The 24,823-nt window shown below is 42.5% G+C and overlaps 1 protein-coding gene across 1 annotated transcript in view; it reads left to right on the plus strand.

Moving 5' to 3' along the window:
* ZFYVE26 (zinc finger FYVE-type containing 26) overlaps positions 1 to 24,823 on the plus strand; it is a gene marked incomplete in the record, with an annotated part of 1,901,467 nt that overhangs the window by 1,656,334 nt on the left and 220,310 nt on the right. The window contains 1 exon segment of the mRNA XM_073610828.1: positions 11,802 to 11,861. Within this exon segment, the coding sequence (XP_073466929.1) occupies positions 11,802 to 11,861 (60 nt within the window).

Here is a 24,823-nt window from a genome sequence, read left to right on the forward strand (position 1 = left end):
GATCTTCATAGTTTGCTGAGTTTTGGTGTGTTTATCTCTAGATTTGTTGCCTCGTCCTCCTCTACAGCCTCTCCGGTAAGTTTTCTTTTTCTCCGGTTGGCTCGAGGAGGACTGTGCACTAAAAAAGAGGGATCGAAGGGCAAGGAGGAACATGGAACTGGAAGTGTGGATGTGGATGGGATAGGAGGGGAAGGTAACCCCAGAACAAGAGGGTCTAAATGGTCTCTCTTGCTGGATCTTGGAGGGTAGATACCAGAGGGAAGATCTGCAATATTTTCAGATTGAGTCTCCATAAATTCATCTGTAGTATTACTGAGGGAATTTTGGTTAGGTAGGTCAGCAACTTCATCAGGTTTGGTTGAGGGTATGACTTTAGATGAGGGGCCATGAGTCTGGTGGGGAATAGATGTGTTAGTATTAGTGGCGGGGTTGGTACCTTTTTTTTCCTGTAGGAGGGTCTATTGTAAAATTTATTAAGATCAGCTAATAAATTGTTGGTTTTATTGGAGGGGGGTTTAGGTCCTATGTGTGTATTAGTACAGGATGTGGGCCGCTGGGAAAAGGTTTTAGTAATGGGGATCCCCATGAGGGGAGAAGGATATTATGGATGGGAGGGTGGTGGAGGATGGGGCTGTGGACGAGTGGTGTGGGGAAGTGCAGAGGGAGGAAGGGAAGGGGGAGGGAAGGAGTGTCTGTGGTCAGTGGTGGATTTTTGTTTCCAATTGAATACCCAGATTAAAATCATCCAGATCTCTATTGAATTTGCCTAATTTAGTTTTAACCAGAAAATCTTCATCTGATTTAGTATTTTTGTGTAAAATACCAAGCCAGGAGAGTGGTGCGGTGACTTGATGGTCCGTGATCTCTTTGGCTATGGTATGAGCTTCTGATTTGAGTTTCTCGAAAAGATGCAGTCTATGCTCAATCAGGATTTCCATCCACTTTGAGGTGCAAAACTCGGAAATGTTTTCCCATTCCTTTTTGCTGGCAGCATTAAGAAATGGGCAATCTTTAATAATTCTTAAACCTCGGGGTGAGACCCTGGTGGAAATGTATTTTCCCAGAAAGAATCTATCCCACCATTGCTGATTGGCATGTTTAAATTTGCCGCACAAGGTATATCTGGTGGTACCAGTTAGTTTGATATCATTAGAGAACATGGTGGGAGTTGATAAGGTGTAGAATTCCTCCAGCACATTGTACCTATGGATCTCCACATCATTAAGAAGATCCATAATAAATTAACACAGTGGTAAAATGCTGAGTATACAACGTAGATAAAACAATAGTGAGCAAATGAATGGGGAAAGGGGGGAGGGAGAGGGAGTGGGGGAAGGGGAAAGGGAGAGGGTGTTTATGTACTATAAAGCTCCTGAAGAAGCGGTAGACCTCATCCATGAAATGTGTAGCGCAATCTATACACAGATGGTAGTACTGTTTCAGATGTCACAATAGTGTGACTGTAGAGTTAATGTCTGTTGATTTATTATTGTTGGTTTTAATCATATTTGTATTTTTATATATATTTTTGTAATAAAATCTATAAAACTTTTTTTCTTTCCTACATAACACAGAACCACAGTAATTACTGTATTGATTATATAGGCACCTTTAGGTGATGGACACTGGCACACCCTAGACAGGTAGTTTAGCTCCCTATATAACCCCTCCCCTTACTGGGAGTACCTCAGTTTTTTCGCCAGTGTCTTAGTTGTTGGTCACGATTAAAGATGTGCTGGGCTGAGCTCCACTGGAATATTCCTTTGCTGGGGCAAGCTATGCAACCGGATCCACTCAAAGTGTCTTTTCCGGGCCGAATTGAATGGTACCCGGGCCTGGTGTCGAAAGAAACAAGGTTTTGCCTATAACGCTTCCTCCAGTCCCAAGCCTCAGGTAAAATGTTGGAAGGGGGCTTTTCTTTTAGATATCCCCCACCTGGACTGAGGTATTTCTTTCACTCCAGGAGGCCGAAGGAATGCGGACCAGTCGGCGGTATGCCGCGCCGCTCCCACCATAGCACGACGGTTTTCTTCCAGCAGCTCTTCTCCACCCCAGCCCCCCTACATGCCGATCTGGTCTGATCAGGGCCCTGCTCACGTGGGAAAGCAGTCTTTTTTTTAAAAGAGTGAGGGGGGTGCAGTGGGAAGTCAGAGGGAGGGGGCGGGGCTTAGCGCAGCATCAGCGTGCTTCAACGTTCACAACGCAGGGACTGTGTAGGCTATAAATACACCTTTTGCAGGTACATTCAGCTGATGGAGGGACACAGAACAGAGGGGGGCATGTGAGTGCTGGTGACACAGGCATTCCCAGGGCATGTTTACTTAAGCATCAGCCTGAGCCTTGATAGCAGCAGCAGTTGTTGAACTTATTTGCTCAGCAGTGGGTGCATTTTCTAGTAGTACCTCTGCATTTGTGCTTTGCACTATGGGCAGAGGGGGGGTACAAATACCCCAAAAAACAGGGGCTCAAAGGGATCTCCCTCAGGCTCTAAGGACCCTTCCTCTGCAACGCCACCCCCCCGAAAGGCCTAGGGAGGCTGGTCAGAGCGAGCCATCGGGGTTGTCAGGGGTTGCAACTGCTTCTGGCATTTCAGCCCCTGTATATATTACTGAGGAGGTTTTCTCCTCAGCCATGAATGGATTGGAGATTAGCGGCTTTAATCGCAACTTCAAAGAGTGGAAGAAAATCCATTAGGTCCCCTTCTACTACACAGGACCCTCAAACAGAGGAACAGTGGGAGGGGGAAGATGATTGCCCCTCAGGGGACTGCGAAGAGGCTGATGACTCCTCTTCTGAGGGATCAAGAGGGGAAGGACCTTCTTCAGCTTTACAGGCTGAGAAATTGCTGGTGCAATCTCTTACTGAAATGGCTCGCTCCACATTTAAGCTACCCTTAACTGAGTCGTTGTAAAGCCCACTTCTTGTTTGGGTTCACCGAAGCCTCCTCAAGCTTTGCGTGCCTTTCCTGTTCATTCATTGCTGGAAAAGCTTATGTATTCTGAGTGGGATCACCCAGATAAGCATTTTTTCCCTCCTAAAAAGTTTTCAACACTTTATCCTATGGAGGAAAAGTTTACAAAGATGTGGAGTATACCAGCAATTGACACTGCCATATCCTCTGTGAATAAAAGTTTGACTTGTCCTGTTGACAATGCTCAAATGCTTAGGGATCCAACCGATAGAAAATTGGAATTCCTGTTAAAAAAACATTTTTTCTTTGGCAGGTTCAGCAGCACAACCTGCAGTGGTGGCAATTGGGGTATGTCAATCCTTGAGAGACCACTTGAGACAGGTGCTCAAGGTTTTCCCTGAACAGCGGGTGCAGGATTTAGCCAAGCTGCCAGGGGCTTTGTCTTTTGCAATTGACGCAATCAGAGATTCTATTCTTCAGACCTCTCGCCTTACACTTTGGTTGGTGCATATGCATAGAATCTTATGGTTGGAAAATTGGTCAACCGAAGCGCCATGCAAAAAGCTCTTGGCTGGGTTTCCTTTCCGTAGTGAAAGGCTGTTTGGGGATGATTTGGACAAATACTTCCAAAAGATATCAAGTGGGAAAAGTGCCCTTTTGCCAGTTAAGAAAAGGAGTAAACGTCCCTCATTTAAACTGGCTCTTTCTCCAGTGCCAGGGACATCAGCCTTCAGACAGTCACGACGGGGCAAAAGAAGTCCTGGGGGAGGAAACCTACAAGACAGAACGCAAAAGCCTCTTTATGAAGGGACGCCCCCACTTGCTTGAGTGGGGGGAAGACTGCTATAGTTCTCAAGGGTCTGGCAGGAGGAGTTTCAAGACAGATGGGTGGTCTCCACAATAACTCTAAGTTACAAACTAGAGTTCCGAGAATTCCCGTCTCCTCATTTCCCTTATGTCAAATGTTCCCAAAGTTCCAGAGAAAAAGAAGTCTCTCCTTCCAGCGTTAGACTGACTTTTGTCGCAAAAAGTGATCATGGTGGTCGCCATGGAAGAGCAGGGGTTGGGGTTTTATTCAAACCTTTTCACGGTGCCAAAACCAAATGGAGATGTCAGACCCATTCTAGATCTCAAAGATCTAAACTGGTTCCTGAAAATCCGCTCTTTTCGCATGGAATCAATCCGATCAGTAGTCTCCATCCTACAAGGAGGAGAACTTCTCCTTGTAGGAGGCGTCAATCGACATTAAAGATGCATACCTGCATGTACCTATTTTCCCCGCTCATCAGAAATATCTACGTTTCGAAGTAGAAAAACTTCATTTTCAGTTTGTAGCTCTGCCTTTCGGTCTAGCTACTGCACCCCAGGTGTTTACAAAACTTCTGGCCCTTCCTCTGGCCAGATTAAGTACTCAAGGTATAACAATTATGGCATACCTAGACGACCTGCTCTTGATAGACCGGTCGGTAGCCCGCTTAGACCAAAGCATGGTCACCACAGTCAACTACCTGGAATACCTAGGTTGGGTCCTCAACCTAGAGAAATCTTCTTTAAAGCCTGTAAGAAAATTAGTGTACTTGGGTCTGGTTGTAGATACAGCCCAGAAGAGGGTGTTTTTACCCCAGGCAAAGATCAGCTCCATAAAGGAGCTGGTTCAGGTGGTCAGGGCGAAGAAGGGTGCTGGGAAAGATGGTGGCTTCATTCAAAGCAGTTCCCTATGCTCAGTTTCATTCGAGACTGCTGCAAAACAGTATCCTGTCTGCCGGGAACAAGAAGGTCCAGGCGCTGGATTTTTCGATGCGTTTGTCTCCAAAAGTGCACCAGAGCCTCAGTTGGTGGAGGATAGCCGAGAATCTGCGGAAGGGGAAATCCTTCTTGCCAGTTACCAGGAAGAGAAGACTGTCCAAGTGAAATGGTCCAGAACCGAAAGGACCTTGCCCATCAACATTCTAGAGATTCGGGCAGCGTACCTAGCCCTAAAGGCATGGACATTCAGATTGTGGAATTGTCTTGTCAGGATTCAATCCGACAATGCCACAGCAGTGGCTTATATCAATCATCAAGGGTGCACCAGGGAGAGGTAAACCGTATCCTAACCTGGGCAAAAAAGCATGTGCCCTGCATTTTGGCAATGTTCATTCCAGGGGTAGAGAATTGGCAGGCGGACTACTTAAGTCACCAGCAGTTGTTTGCGGGGGAATAGTCTCTTCAACCCGACATCTTCCTGGATATATGCCAAAGATGGGGGATCATGGACGTAGATCTGTTTGCGTCCAGGTTCAACAACAAAGTCGATAACTTTGTATCAAGAACAAGGGATCCACTCGCATATGGAACAGATGCGTTTGTGACCCCGTGGGATCAGTTCTCACTGATTTATGCATTCCCTCCTATTCTGCTGCTACCCCAACTTCTTAGCAGGATCAAGCAGGAAAGGAAGTCGGTAGTACATGTGGCCCCAGCGTGGCCCAGAAGATCTTGGTATGCAGAGATTGTAAAAATGGCGGTATGGGCCCCATAGACCCTACCACCATGTCTAGACCTGCTATCACAGGGACCAGTGTTCTATCCTACCTTACAAACACTAAATTTAACGGTTTGGCTATTGAAACCCACATTCTAAAGAATCGTGGGCTTTCAGGCTCAGTGATATCTACATTGATTAATGCAAGGAAGCCAGCTTCCAGGGTCATTTATTATAGAGTCTGGAAGGCATATGTTTCCTGGTGTGAATCCAGGGGTTGGTATCCTAGAAAATATGTTATAGGTAGAATCCTTGAATTTCTGCAAATGGGGTTAGAGATGAATCTGGCCTTGAGTACTATCAAAGGCCAGGTCTCGAGCCTTATCGGTATTGTTTCAACAACCACTTGCTTCGCTTTCTTCGGTCCGTAGCTTTATACAGGGGTAACGCGGCTTAATCCACCGGTTAGGTCACCCCTGAACCGTTGGGACTTGAATTTGTTGGCATAACAGAAACAGCCTTTTGAGCTGATACGACATATTCCCTTGGTCCTTTTGACAAGGAAGCCAGTTTTTCTGGTGGTCATATCTTCTGCAAGAAGGGTATCATAATTGGGTGCTCTTTCTTGTAAACAGCCATATTTAATTATTCACAAGGATAGAGTAGTATTGCGTCCTCATCCTAGTTTTTTGCCGAAGGTGGTTTCAGGTTTTCATCTAAACCAGGATATTGTTCTACCTTCATTTTTTTCAGAACCCTGTTCTACAGAAGAAAAGTCACTACATTCTCTAGATGTAGTGAGAGCAGTCAAAATCTATTTGGAGGCGACTGCTCAGATTCGGAAAACAGATGTTTTGTGTTGCCTGAAGGTCCTAGGAAAGGACAGGCAGCTTCAAAATCTACTATTGCTAAGTGGATTCGGCAAGTATTTATTCAAGCTAATGGTTTGAAGAGAAAAGTTCCACCTTTTCAAATCAAAGAGCACTCCACCAGGGCTGTTAGTGCTTCATGGGCAGTGCATCACCAAGCCTCCATGGCTCAAATCGGCAAGGCCGCAACTTGGTCTTCAGTCCATACATTCACCAGATTCTATCAGGTGGATGTAAGAAGACATGAGGATATTGCCTTTGGGCACAGTGTGCTGCAGGCAGCAGTATAGGTCCTCAAGTCTGACTGCACCCTACTTTTGTTTGTGTCTCCCTCCCCTTAGATAGCATTGCTCTGGGACATCCCATACAGTAATTACTGTGGCTCTGTGTCCTGTGATGTACGATAAAGAAAATAGAATTTTTATAACAGCTTACCTGTAAAATCCTTTTTTTGGAGTACATCACGGGACACATAGGTCCCTCCCCTCTTTCTGATTACACGTGTATTGCTTTGCTACAAAACTGAGGTACTCCCAGTAAGGGGAGGGGTTATATAGGGAGCTAAACTTCCTGTCTAGGGTGTGCCAGTGTCCATCACCTAAAGGTACCTATATAACCCATACAGCAATTACTGTTGCTCTGTGTCCCGTGATGTACTCCAAGAAAAGGATTTTACAGGTAAGCTGTTATAAAAATCCTATTATTTGAGACTGTCATCTTCAGTTGTCATATGGTACCATTAATGTCCACTCCAAGCCTCTAGGTCTTGATATTGGCAACCAATTCCTAATCCCCTCCCCTCAAGAAGCTTACACAACCTGGAACCCAGCTATTTCGTCTTGAAGGTCATCCGCACTTAAACATCTGGCCTTGCCCTGAGCCCCAACTTAATTTTTTTCCATTCCTAAAAGAAAAATCCCTGAAGGGAGTACACTGTGGACTTTTAATGGTGCATACGGACAAATAGACTAAAAATTGTTTTACAACCTTTATTCACATATTAACCACCTGAATACCAGACACTTTCACCAACTTCCTGCCCATTTCAATTTTCAGATTTCAGCACTGTTATGCCCAGTACACACGGTCGGATTTTCAGACGGAAAATGTGTGATAGGACCTTGTTGTCGGAAATTCCGACCGTGTGTGGGCTCCATCACACATTTTCCATCGGATTTTCCGACACACAAAGTTTGAGAGCAGGATATAAAATTTTCCGACAACAAAATCCGTTGTCGGAAATTCCGATCGCGTGTACACAAATCCGACGGACATAGTGCCACGCATGCTCAGAATAAATAAAGAGGTGAAAGCTATTGGCCACTGCCCCGTTTATAGTCCCGACGTACGTGTTTTACGTCACCGCGTTTAGAACGATCGGATTTTCCAACAACTTTGTGTGACCGTGTGTATGCAAGACAAGTTTGAGCCAACATCCGTCGGAAAAAATCCTAGGATTTTGTTGTCGGAATGTCCGAACAAAGTCCGACCGTGTGTACGGGGCATTACACTTTGTTAATTACTCAGTAACACTGCACACAAATTACATTTTTTCCTTTTTTTTGAGACAGATAGTGCTTTCTTTTGGTGGTTTTAATCACCACTGTTTTTTTTTCTTTGCTATATTAACAAAAACATAGCAATAATTTTAAAAAGAAAACACTTTTGTTAGTTTCTGTTTATCAAATTTTGCACATAAATAATCTTTTTTTAATAAATGTAGGCCAAAATGTATTCTGCTACATTTCTTTGGCAAAATTAACCAAAATCAGTGTCTAATATTTAGTCTGTGGTATATATATTTTGAAAATTAATCAGTACTGATGTACTGACTGCCTATCTTATCCCTTGAGATCCCAAAATAGCCAGGACAGTGCAAATACCTCCCAAATGGCTCCCTTTTGGAAAGTAGACCATCCAAGGTATTTAGTAAGAGGCATGGTGAGTTTTTTGAGGTTGTATTTTTTTGTCACAATTATTTGGAAAATGAAGAAATTAAAGAAAATATTTTTTTCTTTTCACAAAGTTGCAATTTTAACAAGTAATTTCTCACACACAGCACAGGCATACATAGAATTGCACCCAAAACACATTCTGCTATGCCTCCCAAGTATGAGGATACCATATGTGTGAGACATTTTCACAGCCTAGATGCATAGAAAAATCCAAGGAGCACCTTTGGGCTTTTAAGGAGCATAAATAAAAGTGATTCTAAACATACACTGTTTAATTTACATTGTCCCTTCTATTTCTGTATGTGGGTGATGGCACTGCAATTTTTACACACATTTGTCAATTAAAAAGATATTTCTAACTCACATCATAGTTATACTTAGAATTACACCCCAAAACACATTCTGCTACCCCACCTAATTATGGTGATACTACATGTATGAGACTTTCACTGTCTGGACTCGTTATGAACTGGACATTGTATCTTGTGTATCACACAAAAATCATTCAATTGTGCCACAAATAATGTACTGTAATGGTTACCTCTATACAAGTGATCAGGGCATGTAGCTTAATGTAGCGTCACCTATAGCAGTCTCAGTTCATATAGTGTAATTCAAGCAAGCCTAGGCTACTGGTACATGGCTGCCCCCAGGAATTCCATGTCCACTGGCCTGGTGTCTTGCAGGAATGTAGTCAGTGGGATGTGCAGATGGGTCAGTTCAGGCTGTGACATGGTCAGCAAACATGCAAAGGATTGGTCCAGGCAGCAGGCAGAAATGTGGTCAATAAACAGGCCAGGGTTAGTACAGATAACAGGCAAAGGCAACACTGCACTGGTGTGGCGGTGATCAAGGGACACTGTACCTGGTGTGGCAGTGATCAGGGACACTGTATTTGGTGTGGCAGTGATCAGGGACACTCTAACTGGTGTGACGGTGATTAGGAACAGTATGACTGGTGTGGCGTAATCAGGGAAAATATAACTGGTTTAGCGGTGATTAGGGACACTGAGTGGGTGGGGAGTGATCAGGGAAAATATGACTGGTGTTGCCATGGTTAGGGACACTGTGAGTGAACTGTGGTGATTAGGGACACTGACTTATGCAGTAGTGATTAGGGATACTGACTGATAGCACTGGTTTAGTGACATTATACTGTGGTTTAGTGACATTATACTGCTGTGACAGTGAACAGAGAGAATGGCTAGCAGCGCTGACATATGTTGATATTGGAGTGGGCAGCCAGTGTACATGATCACCTCCAAAATGGTACCGTGTCACCTGTCACCATAGTGACACTGCACATGCTCTGGTGACAGTATGTTATATATATATATATATATATATATTTACATATTGTTAAGATATTGTTACTGCACTACTCTGGGGGGTGATCTGGGATTTTTTTTTACACTCTGATTGCTTATTACATTGATGTTGGATCTCCCCTACTTCACGCTCAGGATAAAGTGACTGTGGGATCAGCAAAGTAAAAAGTGCATCCACAAAATAGAAACCCAATTCCACTGCTGCTGCAAATAAAATAACCTAACCTATAACACAATCCTAAAATAGATTAGAACTGATTGCAGTGCTGTGCCATAAATAATCTTAAACATTAAAACAATCATGAAGTGGCAACTTATTCATTTACATGAAAAATAAAGTTCATATCATTATAATATATAACCTCTAATCTCCCACCCCATGTTCTCATGCAATATAATTATGCAAAAACGTAAATGAAATCAAATAATCCAAAGTTCATAGAATCCACTTATTATCCCAAAATGTTCAAATATGAAATCTTCAAGTGCAGTATTCACATAATACTGTTCATTCAGTGTACTGTGAACCACACCCTTTAGGCAGCAACTTCTCAAAATTACCTCTCTGTTAAAAGATCAGCATTAGGCTATGTTCACACTGATCAAACATGAAAGTCATAGGACTTCTGATCCAACTTTGCCCTGCGACTTCATGTCCGACTTTAATGAGACTTCAATGAACGGGATCTGACTTTGATCCGACCTTACCAGGCCCTTTGAGTCTTGGATGGATTTTGAAGGCAAACCCCACGCCAAAAAAAACGGCGTGGGTTCCTCTCCAAAATCCATACCAGACCCTTATCCGAGCATGCAGCCTGACAGGTGGTAAGGAAAGGGGGGGACAAGCGAGCGCACCCTCCTGGACCATACCAGGCCATATGCCCTCAACATAGGAGGGGTGGGTGTTTGGGTGGGGGGGCTCTACGCCCCTCACCCCAAAGCACCTTGTTCCCGTGTTGATGGGGACAAGGGCCCTTTTCCCGACAACCCTGGGCGGTGGTTGTGGAGGCCTATGGCCAGGGGGCTTATCAGAATCTGGATACCAGCCCCCACATCCAGCCTCCCCCATGTGATAGACTTTATAGTGTGGCAAATTTAATTGATAAAAAGAGCAATGTGAAAGTTTAAAGTGCACTCAAACTTTATCTGCACACCAGCTTATCGGAGAGCTATTCCTGAGATGAAAGAGCGGTGGATGATGGTCACCGGAAAAGCTGCTGCAGCTGTGGGTAGTCCAAGCCAAGTGTCTCAGCACAGGGCTAAAAAGTGGCCGCTGTGTGTCCAGGAGATCCAGGGGGATCAATTCAGCCACCAAGAAGGTGTGCAGATGCCAGTGTATAGATGGTAGAATCCTAGTGCAGTGGCAGCTCTCCTTTCATGATCTTCTGAACTTCTAGCATCTATACATTCATTTGTTTGCCTTTCTCCCACAGTTGTACCTGCTCTAGAATGTATAATGCATGCATGTTTTTAACCCTCAAGTGCTTAACTTTACATATGTCAACATTTAAACTGCATTTGCCACATAGTTGCCCAATCAAACAGTGTATTCAGGTCTGCTTGTACTTTGGAGACATCCTAAACAGTTCTTCATGATTGGTTGGGTCCACCCTTTGTTACATCATTGTTCCATTTTTTGAGTCCCATTACCCTTTTCTAATATGTGATGAGGGAATACAATATCTAGTCCAATAAATTCGGTGACATCACTCCCCCTTGTGTGGGAGTGTGTGTGTGTTATGGCTCAAACAATGGTGTATTGACTAATGGATACCTTGTGTGTCAAGATCCTTTTTAAATGCTTTAACTTATATATATATATATGTGTGTATATATATATATATATATATATACACACGCACACCTGTATGTAAGTTTTTTATTTTGTGTTACAGTAAGATTTTTGATTGTTCCCATGTTAATTTTCCTTCAAAAATATAATACATAACCATAGCTATACACATTTTTATATATTCTGATTCTGTTGACTAGAAATAAAACTCCCTATACAATATTGTAATTTAGTCTGGTAGTAATGGATCTGACTTCTTAGAGTAGGGAAGTTCTCTTCCCTATTAATTAATCAATCTTTCCCTTTCTTTCTTTCTTTCTTTCTTTCTTTCTTTCTGTCTTTCTTTCTGTCTTTCTTTCTGTCTTTCTTCTTGTAAAAAGTGAAATGATCAGTAAAAGTAATGATTGAAAGTGTTCTTAACTATTCAAAATGCCTACCAAATTTATACTGTGTTTACCCTCATATATTATGTTTTTTCTTAGGTCATTTTAGGGGGAAAAAATGTAGAAGAAGGATTTGGCATCGCTTTTAGGGTCATTCAGGTAAACCTATATAAACTGTATATTGTTATGTCTCTAATGGTAGTGTATACAAAATGTGCTCGTATCTCTCACTCAAACTCCCTTCTAAATAGTATTTAGCGTTCTACAAGTCTTACAGTCTTAAAATTGTCAAATGAAATGTAATCTCTTCCATTACACAAGAAAATATTCCATTTTGGATACTCTGTTCCTTTTTATTTTATTGAGAAAACCAAAGTACAAAGGTAAATGTTATCCAATGATATATATGTATATATATATATATATATATATATATATATATATATATTGTACAGGACGCCAGGGCTGGGTCCTGGAAGGACGCTATATTTCCCCTCTGTTTGGACTGTGGTCCCTTTAAGGGAAAAACAGAGTTAACTCACTGGTCAAAGGAAGTGGGTTTAACCTGTTTCTGATCAGCCACCGCAGTGTATTGCGGCAGAATGGCACGGGCAGGCAAATTGCCGTTATGTTACGTCGGGCGCGCGACCGCCAAGGGGGCACAATGATCGGATTCGATCCAGAACCGCTCAATCTCCAGGCCCAGGCCAATGAAATCTGGCCTGGACCTGGTGATCGGTCCTGGCGAAAGAGATCCTTCCCCTGTTGTGTAACTGTAAACACTGACAGAGGAAGTGATGTCATCTCTCCTCGTGTCGGTCTTTTCCGTTCCAGACCGAGGAGAGATAATATCTAAAGTGAGTTGCACCAACACTACACTGACACCAGGCCACGTAGGCATACAATTCACCCCCCGATCACCCCCCAGTCAACCCCCTCACCACCTGTCACTGTGTCACCCAGTACTTTCAGATTTTTTTTTTATCGCTGTACTGGTGTCATTTGTGACAAAAATCAGCGTTATGCCCCGTACACAAGGTCGGACTTTGTTTGGACATTCCGACAATGAAATCCTAGGATTTTTTCCGACGGATGTTGGCTCAAACTTGTCTTGCATACACACGGTCGCACAAAGTTGTTGGAAAATCCGATCGTTCTAAACGCGGTGACGTAAAACACGTATGTCGGGACTATAAACGGGGCAGTGGCCAATAGCTTTTATCTCTTTAGTTATTCTGAGCATGCGTGGCACTTTGTCCGTCGGATTTGTGTACACATGATCGGAATTTCCGACAACGGATTTTGTTGTCGGAAAATTTTATATCCTGCTCTCAAACTTTGTGTGTCGGAAAATCCAATGGAAAATGTGTGATGGAGCCTACACACGGTCAGAATTTCCGACAGCAAGGTCCTATCACACATTTTCCATCGGAAAATCCGACCGTGTGTACAGGGCATTAGTGTAATTAGTCTTAGGCCCAGATAGGTCTAGGGACCCCCCCAATAAAGTTTTAACCCCTTGATTACCCCGTCACCTGTGATTACTGTATAAGTGTCATGGGTGACGCAGTTTAGCTAGTTTATTTTTTATAGCGTCAGGGCACCCGCCCTATTTTACCCAATAAAGGTTTAACCCCCTGATCACCCGGCGGGTGATCAAAGTTAGGTTTTAGCGTCAGATAGGGTCTACGTCATCCCAGGCAGCGTCAGATTAGTGGCAGTAGCACTAACACACACGCATGCACGCACCATAGACCTCCCTTAGTAGTATAGTATCTGAACGGATCAATATCTGATCTGATCAGAACTATATTAGCGTCCCCAGCAGTTTAGGGTTCCCAAAATCGCAGTATTAGCGGGATCAGCCCAGATACCTGCTAGCACCTGCGTTTAGCCCCTCCCCTCCGCCCAGCCCTCCCAAGTGCAGTATCAATCGATCACTGTCACTTACAAAACACATAACTGCAGCGTTCGCAGAGTCAGGCCTGATCCCTGCGAATGCTAACAGTTTTGGTAGCGTTTGAATCAGTCGCTGACAGGAGTAATTTTATAGACCAAAATGTCAAATCGAAGGTACAGTAGTGAAGAGGCCTACACGTTTCTGAGCATGACAGATAGTGAAGAGGAAGTCACTCATCTGTCAGATTCAGTTTCAGAATACGAACTTGTAGACAGCAGTGGCACCCTGACAGATAGCTCTGATGATGGAGTTGTGGTCCCTGCCAAGGTCAGGCGTACCAGACCCCGTTCTTCTGCGGTCGTTGAGGTGCAAGAACCGAAGGTCCCTCGTATGGAGCAGAGAGCCAGTACTAGATCCGCTCATCCTTCTGGTGAACTGGCAAGCACCAGCGGCCTAGTACATCCTGGTCATACATCCAGCACTGCAGTAACACTTGGTGATGTGGCGAGTCCCATAAGTGCAGTTCAAGCTGGCGAGGTGGCAAGCACGAGTAGTGTCCTGCTGCCACCAAGAAGAAGACAAAGACAGGCCCGCTGAGCCCATAGTGCCCTTCCTGCTGCATTCGCCAATCCTAATTGGGAACCCACCACTTCTGCAGCACCCGTACTTCCCCCATTCACTAGCCAACTCGGAATTCAGGTGGAAACAGTTGATTTTACATCACTTGATTTTTATTCGCTGTTTTTCACTGAAGATCTCTATAGATCTATTGTGGACCAAAGCAATTTATATGCTGGTTAATTCATCGCCACTAATCCCCAGCTGACCCTTGCCAGAGAATGGAAACCAATTACGGTTTCCCAATTTAAGTCCTTCCTGGGCCTTTCCCTCCTCATGGGCATAACCAAAAAGAGGGAGTTGCGGTCATATTGGTCCACTGACCCAATTCACCATATGCCCGTGTTCTCTGCCTCCGTGACCAGGACACGATACGAGCAGATCTTGCAGTTCATGCATTTCAACAATAATGGACTCTGTCGTCCTTTGGGTGACCCTGAATTTGATCGGCTCTACAAAATTCGGCCCCTCGTAAACCACTTCAACCAATGTTTTGCTGCGTTGTTTACTCCCCATCAAGTTGTCTTCAACGATGAGTCCCTGATTAAGTTTTCTGTACTATGTAGAAAAAACTGCGCTTTAGGATGGGCCTATGTGGCAAGAGAACAGGTTGCTGCCTCCCTTACGCAGAGCACTCAAAGTGGAGTGCAATAGTCCCAAAAGCTTATATCTCCATCAGGTCAGGAACTCCCAGGGGTGACTTTAGTGCATAAAATGTTGCCAGGTGACTTTTGTGCTCCCCCTTCTGATTTCCTACTCACCGACTCCTGGTACCCCTGCAGGGGTAATGGGCCTGTAATGCTTTAAATGGAACTCACTGCTCCCTGTTGCTTGCAATGGATGCCTCAGATATATCCTGGTTGGTGGAGGTGCTGCAATACCAGTTCATGGATGGGTCTTTATCCCAGGGTTTTAACAGTCCTTATCTACTATTTTAGCAGCCTCCAGCAAACTCATAGGTGTATTCACCAACTCCTCCTCAGCAGTGAGTTCCATTTAAAGCATTACAGGCCCATTACCCTTGCAGGGGTACCAGGAGTCGGTGAGTAGGAAATCAGAAGGGGGAGCACAAAAGTCACCTGGCAACATTTTATGCACTAAAGTCACCCCTGGGAGTTCCTGACCTGATGGAGATATAAGCTTTTGGGACTATTGCACTCCACTTTGATTTAATTGCTGCAGGATATGCTGGGTCCAGGTCTCACTATATGAACTGTAATGCACCCATATGGTTCACACTCCAAGCTTGATGTATGTACATGTATGGATGTGGTTGATGCAGATATAAACTTATGGGATCAATATACATCACTTTGATATACCTTCTGTAGCACATGCTATGTTTCAGCCTTATTGTATTACTTGAGTTGCACCTAAGTGGCTGGTATAATTTAGAGTGTACCTAACTGGTTGATTGCTTGCCATTGGTGCATATAGTTAGCACAGTGCATATCTATATACATACAGTGAAACCTTTCTGTCAATATTGTACCAACTCAGGTAATTTACCTTTATATTACTCTGCCTACATTTTATATAAAATTTTTTTATACTGTATTCTCATACATACAACAACAAAACCTACTATGTAGGGATCTTAGGATGCTTCCTACCCATTCCCACTAGCTACCAGCTACTGGGACATCCCCCTTTTATATACGGATTGAGATGATATGCACATTGGTGTGTAAGACTGTAACAATATAAAACCATCTCTAAGGTTTTTTTCCTGTATATTCTTAGCAATTAGGTTTTTCAGGTAGCGCCAATTAACCCATTTTTCTGATAGTTCACGCCTGATTAAGTTTTCTGGCCGCTTGTCATTCAAACCGTATCTTCCCAGCAAGCGTGCCAGATACGGGGTCAAGATGTATAAGCTCTGTGACAGGGCCACAGGCTATACATATAGTTTTATGGTTTACAAGGGAAGAGATAGTTACGTAGAGCCGGAGAACTGCCCTGACTACACAGGGAGTGCTGGTAAGATTGTGTGGGACTTGGTGTCACCCTTATTCGGAAAGGGGTACCACTTGTATGTAGACAATTATTACACAAGCGTGCCACTTTTTATTCACTTGTTTGATCATCAAATTGGCGCATGTGGCACCATGCAATCTAATCGCCGGGGCTTTCCCCAGCGTCTTGTAGATTCCCGTCTTAGGCTGGGGGAGAGAGCTTGCTTGAGATGTAATAATTTGCTCGCTGTGAAGTGGAGGGATAATAAGAATGTTTTCGTTCTGTCCTCCCTTCACGCAGACATGACGGTCCAAATTCCTACGGCAACTGGTGTTGTGGAGAAACCCCTCTGTGTCCACGAATATAACCTTAATATGGGAAGGGTGGACCTCAACGACCAGTTTTTGGCGCCGTACCTAATTGCCCATAAGGCCAGACGCTGGTACAAAAAAGTGTCTGTTTATTTATTATCATTCTTTTTAGCCAGCGGTCGGCTTTCATGTGAAAGCAATCCTAGCAGCTAATTAGCCTCTAGACTTCTTTTATAAGCAGTGGGAGGGAACGTCCCCACCCCACCGTCTTCCATGGTTTTCTTGGGCTCCCCTGTCCCAACAGGGAACCGGAGCATGCAGCCAGTGGTTCTGCCAGCTGGCCATAGAGCTGATCAGAGACCAGAACAGCTCCAATCATCCCTATGGCCTAAGAAACAGGAAGCTACGAGCATTTAATGACTTAGGTTTCACCGGATATAAACAGCGCCATTGGGAAACTGGCAAAGCATTTTATCACACAAGTCTTGGTGTGGTCAGATGCTTTGAGGGCAGAGGAGAGATCTAGGGTCTAATAGACCCCAATTTTTCCAAAGAAGAGTACCTGTCACTACCTATTGCTATCATAGGCGATATTTACATTCCCTGACATAACAATAAAAATGATTAAAAAAAAAAGAGAAAGGAACGGTTTAAAAATATAATAAAAAAGCAAAATAAGTAAAAAAAGCACCCCTGTCCCCTATGCTCACGTGCAAAGGCGAAGACAAGCGTCGGTCTGGTGTCATATGTAAACAGCAATTGCACCATGCATGTGAGGTATCATCGCGAAGATCAGATCTAGGGCAGTAATTTTAGCAGTAGACCTCCTCTGTAAATCTAAAATGGTAACCTGTAAAGGCTTTTAAAAATGTATGTAGTTTGTCGCCGCTGCACGTTTGTGCGCAATTTTAAAGTATGTTGTGTTTGGTATCCATGTACTCAGCATAAGATCATCTTTTTTATATCATCAAACATTTGGGCAATATAGTGTGTTTTAGTGCATTAAAATTTAAAAAAGTGTGTTTTTTCCAAAAAAATTGCGTTTGAAAAATCGCTGCACAAATACTATGTGAAAAAAAAATTGCAACACCCACCATTTTAATCTGTAGGGCCTTTCCTTTAAAAAAAAATATATATAAGGTTTGGGGGTTCAAAGTAATTTTCTTTAAAAAAAAAATATTTTTTCATGTAAACAAAGTTTTAGAAAGGGCTTTGACTTCAAGTGGTTAGAAGAGTGGGTGATGTGTCACGTAAGCTTCTAAATGTTGTGCATAAAATGCCAGGACAGTTCAAAACCTCCTCAAATGACCCCTTTTTGGAAAGTAGACACCCCAAGCTATTTGCTGATAGGCATGTTGAGTCCATGGAATATTTTATATTTTGTCACAAGTTTCGGGGAAAATTACCCTTTTTTTTTTTTGCACAAAGTTGTCACTAAATGATATATTGTTCAAACATGGCATGGTTATATGTGGAATTACACCCCAAAATGCATTCTGCTGCTTCTGAGTACGGGGATACCTCATGTGTGAGACTTTTTGCGAGTCTAGCCGCGTACAGGACCCCGAAAATCAATCACCACCTTCAGGATTTCTAAGGGTGTAAATTTTTGATTTCACTCCTCACTACCTATCACAGTTTTGAAGGCCATAAAATGCCAAGATAGCAGAAAACCCTCCAAAATGACCCCATTTTGGAAAGTAGACACCGCAAGCTATTTGATGAGAGGCATGTTGAGTCCATGGAATATTTTATATTTTGCCACAAGTTGCGGGAAAATTAAATTAATTTATTTTTTTGTTGTCACTAAATGATCTATTGCTCAAACATTGCATGGGCATATGTGAAATTACACACCAAAATACATTCTGCTGCTTCTCCTGAGTACGGGGATACCACATTTGTTAGACTTTTTTGGGAGCCTAACCACGTACAGGACCCCAAAAACCAATCACCGCCTTCAGGTTTTCTAAAGGCGTAAAAATTGTGATTTTACTCCTCACTACCTATCACAGTTACGGGGGCCCTGAAATGTCCAGATAGCACAACCCCCCCCAAATGACCCTATTTTGGAAAGTAGACACCCCAAGGTATTGGCTAAGAGGCATAGTGAGTATTTTGCAGATCTCATTTATTTTTGAAAATGAAGAAAGAAAAGAAAATGTTTTTTTTTCTTTTTTTTAATTTTCAAAACTTTGTGACAAAAAGTGAGATCTGCAAAATACTCAACTTGCCTCTCAGCAGATAGCTTAGGATGTCTACTTTCCTCCAAAATGGGGTCATTTGGGGGGGGGGTTTGTGCTATCTGGGCATTTCATGGCCCCCGAAACTGTGATAGGCAGTGATGAGTGAAATCAAAAATGTACGCCCTTAGAAAGGCAGTGATTGTTTTTCGGGGTCCTGTACGCGGTTAGACTGCCAAAAAGTTCCACACATGTGGTATCCCCATACTCAGGAGAAGCAGCAGAATGCATTTTGAGGTTTCATTCCACATATGCCCATGGCATGTTTGAGCAATATATGATTTAGTGACAACTTTGTGCAAAAATTTTTTTCATTTTCCTGCAACTTGTGGCAAAATATAAAATATTCCAAGGACTCAACATGCCTATCAGCAAATAGCTTGGGGTGTCTACTTTCCAAAATGGGGTCATTTGGGGGGGGGTTGTGCTTTCTTGGCATTTTATGGCCTTCAAAACTGTGATAGGTAGTGAGGAGTGAAATCAAAAATTACGCCCTTAGAAAGCCTGAAGGTGGTGCTTAGTTTTCGGGGTCCTGTTAGCGGCTAGGCTCCCAAAAAGTCTCACACATGAGGTATCCCCATACTTAGGAGAAGCAGCAGAATGTATTTTGTGGTGTAATTCCACATATAACCATGGCATGTGTGAGCAATATATCGTTTAGTGACAACTTTGTGTAATTTTTTTTTTGTCATTTTTCAATCACTTGTAACATAAAAATAAATTATTCAATGAGCTCAACATGCCTCTCAGCAATTTCCTTGGGGTGTCTACTACTTTCCAAAATGGGGTCATTTTGGGGGGGGGGGTGTGTACTGCCCTGGCATTTTAGCACCTCAAGAAATGAGATAGGTAGTCATAAACTAAAAGCTGCGTAAATTCCAGAAAATGTACCTTAGTTTGTAGACGCTATAACTTTTGCGCAAACCAATAAATATACGCTTATTGACATTTTTTTACCAAAGACATGTGGCTGAATGCATTTTGGCCTAAATGTATGACTAAAATTGAGTTTATTAATTTTTTTTATAATAAAAATTAGAAAATATAATTTTTTTTTCAAAATTTTCGGTCTTTTTCCGTTTATATCGCAAAAAAATAAAAATGGCAGTGGCAATCAAATACCATCAAAAGAATGCTCTATTTGTGGGAAAAAAGGAAGCAAATTTTGTTTGGGTACAGCATTGCATGACCACGCAATTACCAGTTAAATCAGCTCAGTGCCAAATTGTAAAAAGTGCTCTGGTCGTTGAGCAGCCAAATCCTCAGGGGCTGAAGTGGTTAAAAAAATACAGGAAGTTGGAGGTGTGGTGTGGAGGAGAATTGAAGAGACTGTGGATGGTGGATTTGTGTACAGCTGTGAGGGTGCATGTCAGTATCCTGCCTGGAAATCTGTTGGCAGGAGAAGTTATCCTCTGAAAAAGTCGGGGACTGTTTAACAGCAATGGCAGTTCTGAACTCTTCAAGTTGGTGAGACTGTTATCTTCTGTTCTGTTATTTTGTTGCCATAAAGCTGTTTAACTACTTAAGGACCGGAAGGATTTGCCCCTTAATGACCAGGCCATCTTTTGCAATACGGCATTGCATGATTTTAACTGACAATTGCTACATTGTACCCAAACAAAATTGATGTCCTTTTTTCCCACAAATAGAGCTTTCTTTTGGTGGCATTTGATCACCTCTGCGGTTTTTATTTCTTGCGCTATAAAAAGACCAACAATTTTGAAGAAAAAACTTTTTTTTTTCTTTTTGCTATAATACATATTCCAAAAAATATATAAAAAAACACATTTATTCATCAATTTAGGCTGTTATATATTCTTTTACATATTTTTGGTAAAAAAAAAAAATGGCAATAGGTGTATATTGATTAGTTTGCGGAAAAGTTGTTGCGTCTACAGATAGGGATAGATTTAGGGACTTTTCTTATTTTTTGTTGTTGTTTTTACTAGTAATGGCAGTGATCTGTAATTTTTAGTGAGACATTGCAGCAGACAAATCTGACCCCAAATGACACTTTTTGGAGTCAGATTTTTTATAAAAATGCACTGATCAATGTAAAAATGACACTGGCAGGGAAGGGCTTAACACTAGGGGGCGATCAAGGGGTTAAGTGTGCTCCCTCAGTGAATTCTAACTGTAGGGGGGATGGGCTACCGGGGACATGACAGAGATCACTGTTCCCGATCACTGGGAACTGTAGATCTGTCATGTCTCCTGTCAGAACAGGGATCCGCTTGTTTATACTGGCAGATCCCCATTCTGCCTCTGTACTAGGCGATCGCAGGTCACCAGCAGACATCGAGTCCGTCCGACTTGCGGGCACGCTCCCACAGCACGCAGCGGAAGCGCGCCGGCGCGAGCTGCCGTACAGCTACAGCAATTCGTGCAGGAGAGACGACCTGCTGCCTGTGTCCTGCAACCCGGCTGATTCCCCCAACATTGCAATATATCTATATCTAAATATATATAGATATATATATATATATCTAAATATATATATGTATATATATATATATTTAGATATATATATATATATATATCTAGATATATATATATATATCTATATATACAGCTTATAAGTTTACATACCCTGTCAGAATTTCTTAGCCATTTTTTAGAGAATATAAATAACACAAAAACTTTTCTTTCACTCATGGTTAGTGTTTGGCTGAAACCATTTATTATCAATCAGCTGTGTTTACTCTTTTTAAATCATAATCACAACAGAAACCACCCAAATGACCATGATCAAAAGTTTACATACCCTGGTGATTTTGGCCTGATAACATGCATACAAGTTGACAAAAAGGATTTGAATGGCTATTAAAGGTAACCATCCTCATCTGCCATCTGCTTGTAATTAGTGTGTGTGCGTAAAGGGTCAATGAGTTTCTGGACTCCTGACAGACCCTTGCATCTTTCATCCAGTGCTGCCCTGACATTCCTGAATTCTGAGTCATGGGGAAAACAAAAGAATTGTCAAAGGATCTGCGGGAAAAGGTACTTGAACTGTATAAAAAATGAAAGGGATATAAAAAGATATCCAAAGAATTGAGAATGCCAATCAGCAGTGTTCAAACTCTAATCAAGAAGTGGAAAATGAGGGGTTCTGTTAAAACCAAGCCACAGTCAGGTAGACCAACTAAAATTTCAGCCACAACTGCCAGGAAAATTGTTTGGGATGCAAAGAAAAACCCACAAATAACTTCAGGTGAAATACAGGACTCTCTGAAAACATGTGGTGTGGCTGTTTCAAGATGCACAATAAGGAGACACTTGAAGAAAGATGGGCTGCATGGTCGAGTCGCCAGAAGAAAGCCATTACTATGCAAATGCCACAAAGTATCCCGCTTACAATACGCCAAACAGCGCAGATACAAGCCTCAAACCTTCTGGCATAAAGTCATTTGGAGTGATGATACCAAAATTTAGCTTTTTGGCCACAACTATAAACGCTTCATTTGGAGAGGAGTCAACAACAACAAGGCCTTTGATGGTACACCTTTCCTACTGTAAAACATGGAAGTGGATCGCTGATGTTTTGGGGATGTTTGAGCTACAAAGGCACAGGAAATTTGGTTAAAATTGATGCAAGATGACAGCAGTATGTTGTCAAAAAATACTGGAGGAACATTTGCATTCATCGGCCAGGAAGCTGCGCATGGGACGTACTTGGACATTCCAACATGACAATAATCCAAAACACAAGGCCAGGTCGACCTGTCATTGGCTACAGCAGAATAAAGTGAAGGTTCTGGAGTGGCCATCTCAGTCTCCTGATCTCAATATCATTAAACCACTCTGGGGAGATTTCAAACGTGCAGTTCATGCAAGACAGCCCAAGAATTTACAGGAACTGGAGGCTTTTTTCCAAGAGGAATGGGCAGCTTTACCATCTGAGAAGATAAAGAGCCTCATCCACAAATACCACAACAGACTTCAAGCTGTCATTGATGTTACAGGGGGGAATACACGGTATTAAGATCTGGGGAATGTAAACTTTTGATCGGGGTCATTTGGGTAGTTTCTGTTGTGATTATGATTTAAAAAGAGTAAACACAGTTGATAGATAATAAATGGCTTCAGCCAAACACTAACCATGAGTAGAAGAAAAGTTTTTGTGTTATCATTCATATTCTCTGAAAAATGGCCAAGAAATCATAAATTCTGCCAGGATATGTAAACTTATGAGCACAACTGTATACATATACTTACATGGGTATAGAAAATAATCCAGCTGTATTTACTCAGTGCAACTTATAACATCCAAGTGAAAGATATAACACCAACATGTCAAAAAAAGAAAAAAAACAGAATCACAATCCCTCAGCAAGGGTTAAAGCAAATGGCCTCCTGTCAAACGCCTTCCCAATAAGCATTGGAACTCGTCAAGGATGTCCATTGCCCCCCTTGATCTTAGTCCTGACTCTAGAACCCCTTTTAAATAGACTGCGTGCCAACACAGACATTCAAGGAATCTCTATCAACCAAAGGGAATTTAAGGTGGCTGCATTCGCAGACGATATTCTATATTCTATATTCTATTCTATCTATATTCTATTCACGCTACCCAACCTCTTGAAGGACATTAACCACTTTGGTGTGCTATCAAACCTCAAAATCAACTACCCCAAATCCCATGCCTTGAATATCTCCCTCTCCCCACAGGATGTTATCCACTGCCAAGATTCTTTTGCTTTTCAATGGAAAGGACATGCTATTACTTATCTAGGCATTCGAATCACCAGGCGATTAACAGATCTCTATGACCATAACTTCTTAGATACCCTATCAAAAATCCAGACAGATCTAAAAAACTGGGCCATCCTCAATGTCTCATGGTTTGGGCACTCGGCCTTAATAAAAATGATTATCCTTCCCAGCCTTCTTTATCTTATGCAGACCATTCCAATCTATTTACCTCCCTCCCTTTTTCTGATCATATAAAAAAGCTTGTACAACCTTCATCTGGAAAAACAACTCCCCACAAATTAAATATACACGATTGACGTGTGCCAAGACTAAGGGTGGGATCGCCCTCCCAGACTTCCATAGGTACTACCTGGCATGCCATCTAACTAGTGGCAGATTGGAAAACCAATAAAATGGGGAAGACCTGGGTCACACTGGAAAACTCTTTCATACAAAAACCAATACACATCCTTACTTGGCTTTCACCAAAACATTTGGCCCCAACCCGTTAAGACACATCCACTTATCTATCCCTCACTGCTTGCTTTTACTATGGCAGTAAATTCCTTTCATATATCTTCACAACCAGGGCCTCTGACCTCCCTAAGAGGGAACCCAGTTTTCCCCCCAGGAGAGTCAAATACATTCTTAATACAAGAATGGCCACATGATGCTATCCAAACAGGCCACTTCTTCCACAAAGGGCGGCAACGCTCATATGAAAACCTGATATCCATGTCCCACACAAAGATTTTTCCTTTCTGGTCTTACAGACAGTTGAGACACTTTTTTGCCTCCACAGATTCCACTGACATATGGTCAAGACAACTTACACCATTTGAAACTCTTTACTCTCATACCACACCACAAAGGCACCTAATATCTCTCATTTACTCTCTCCTCCAAGACAACCCTCATCCCTCACAGACAGAAACCTTACGACTATCCTGGGGTAAGGACCTACAAATAACCTTTACTGACGATGAATGGGAAACCATTCATATACATGCCCACAAGGGATCATTAAACGTAGCAAAAATAATCACAAAATGGTACAGAACACCGACTCGCCTACACAAATTCTCACCCTCAATCCCAAACACTTGCTGGAGGTATAAAAGGGAGGAAGGATCCATGATCCACATATGGTGGGAGTGCTTAGTGCTTCAAACATTCTGGAGAGAGGTACATTCCATAATACAACGAGTCACTACCTACACCCTGGATTTTAATCCGACTCAATATCTCCTCCATCATACAACCCTGCCTAAGCAATCCTATCATAAATCACTGGCCATGCACATGGTAAATGCGGCCAGATTATGCATACCTGTACACTGGCTATCAACTAACCCCCCGACTATCAGGGAATGGCTAACGAGGATTGCTAAGATAGAGAAG

Source organism: Aquarana catesbeiana, linkage group LG13 (assembly GCF_042186555.1).
Source record: "Aquarana catesbeiana isolate 2022-GZ linkage group LG13, ASM4218655v1, whole genome shotgun sequence".
In the NCBI taxonomy this organism is placed as follows: domain Eukaryota; kingdom Metazoa; phylum Chordata; class Amphibia; order Anura; family Ranidae; genus Aquarana; species Aquarana catesbeiana.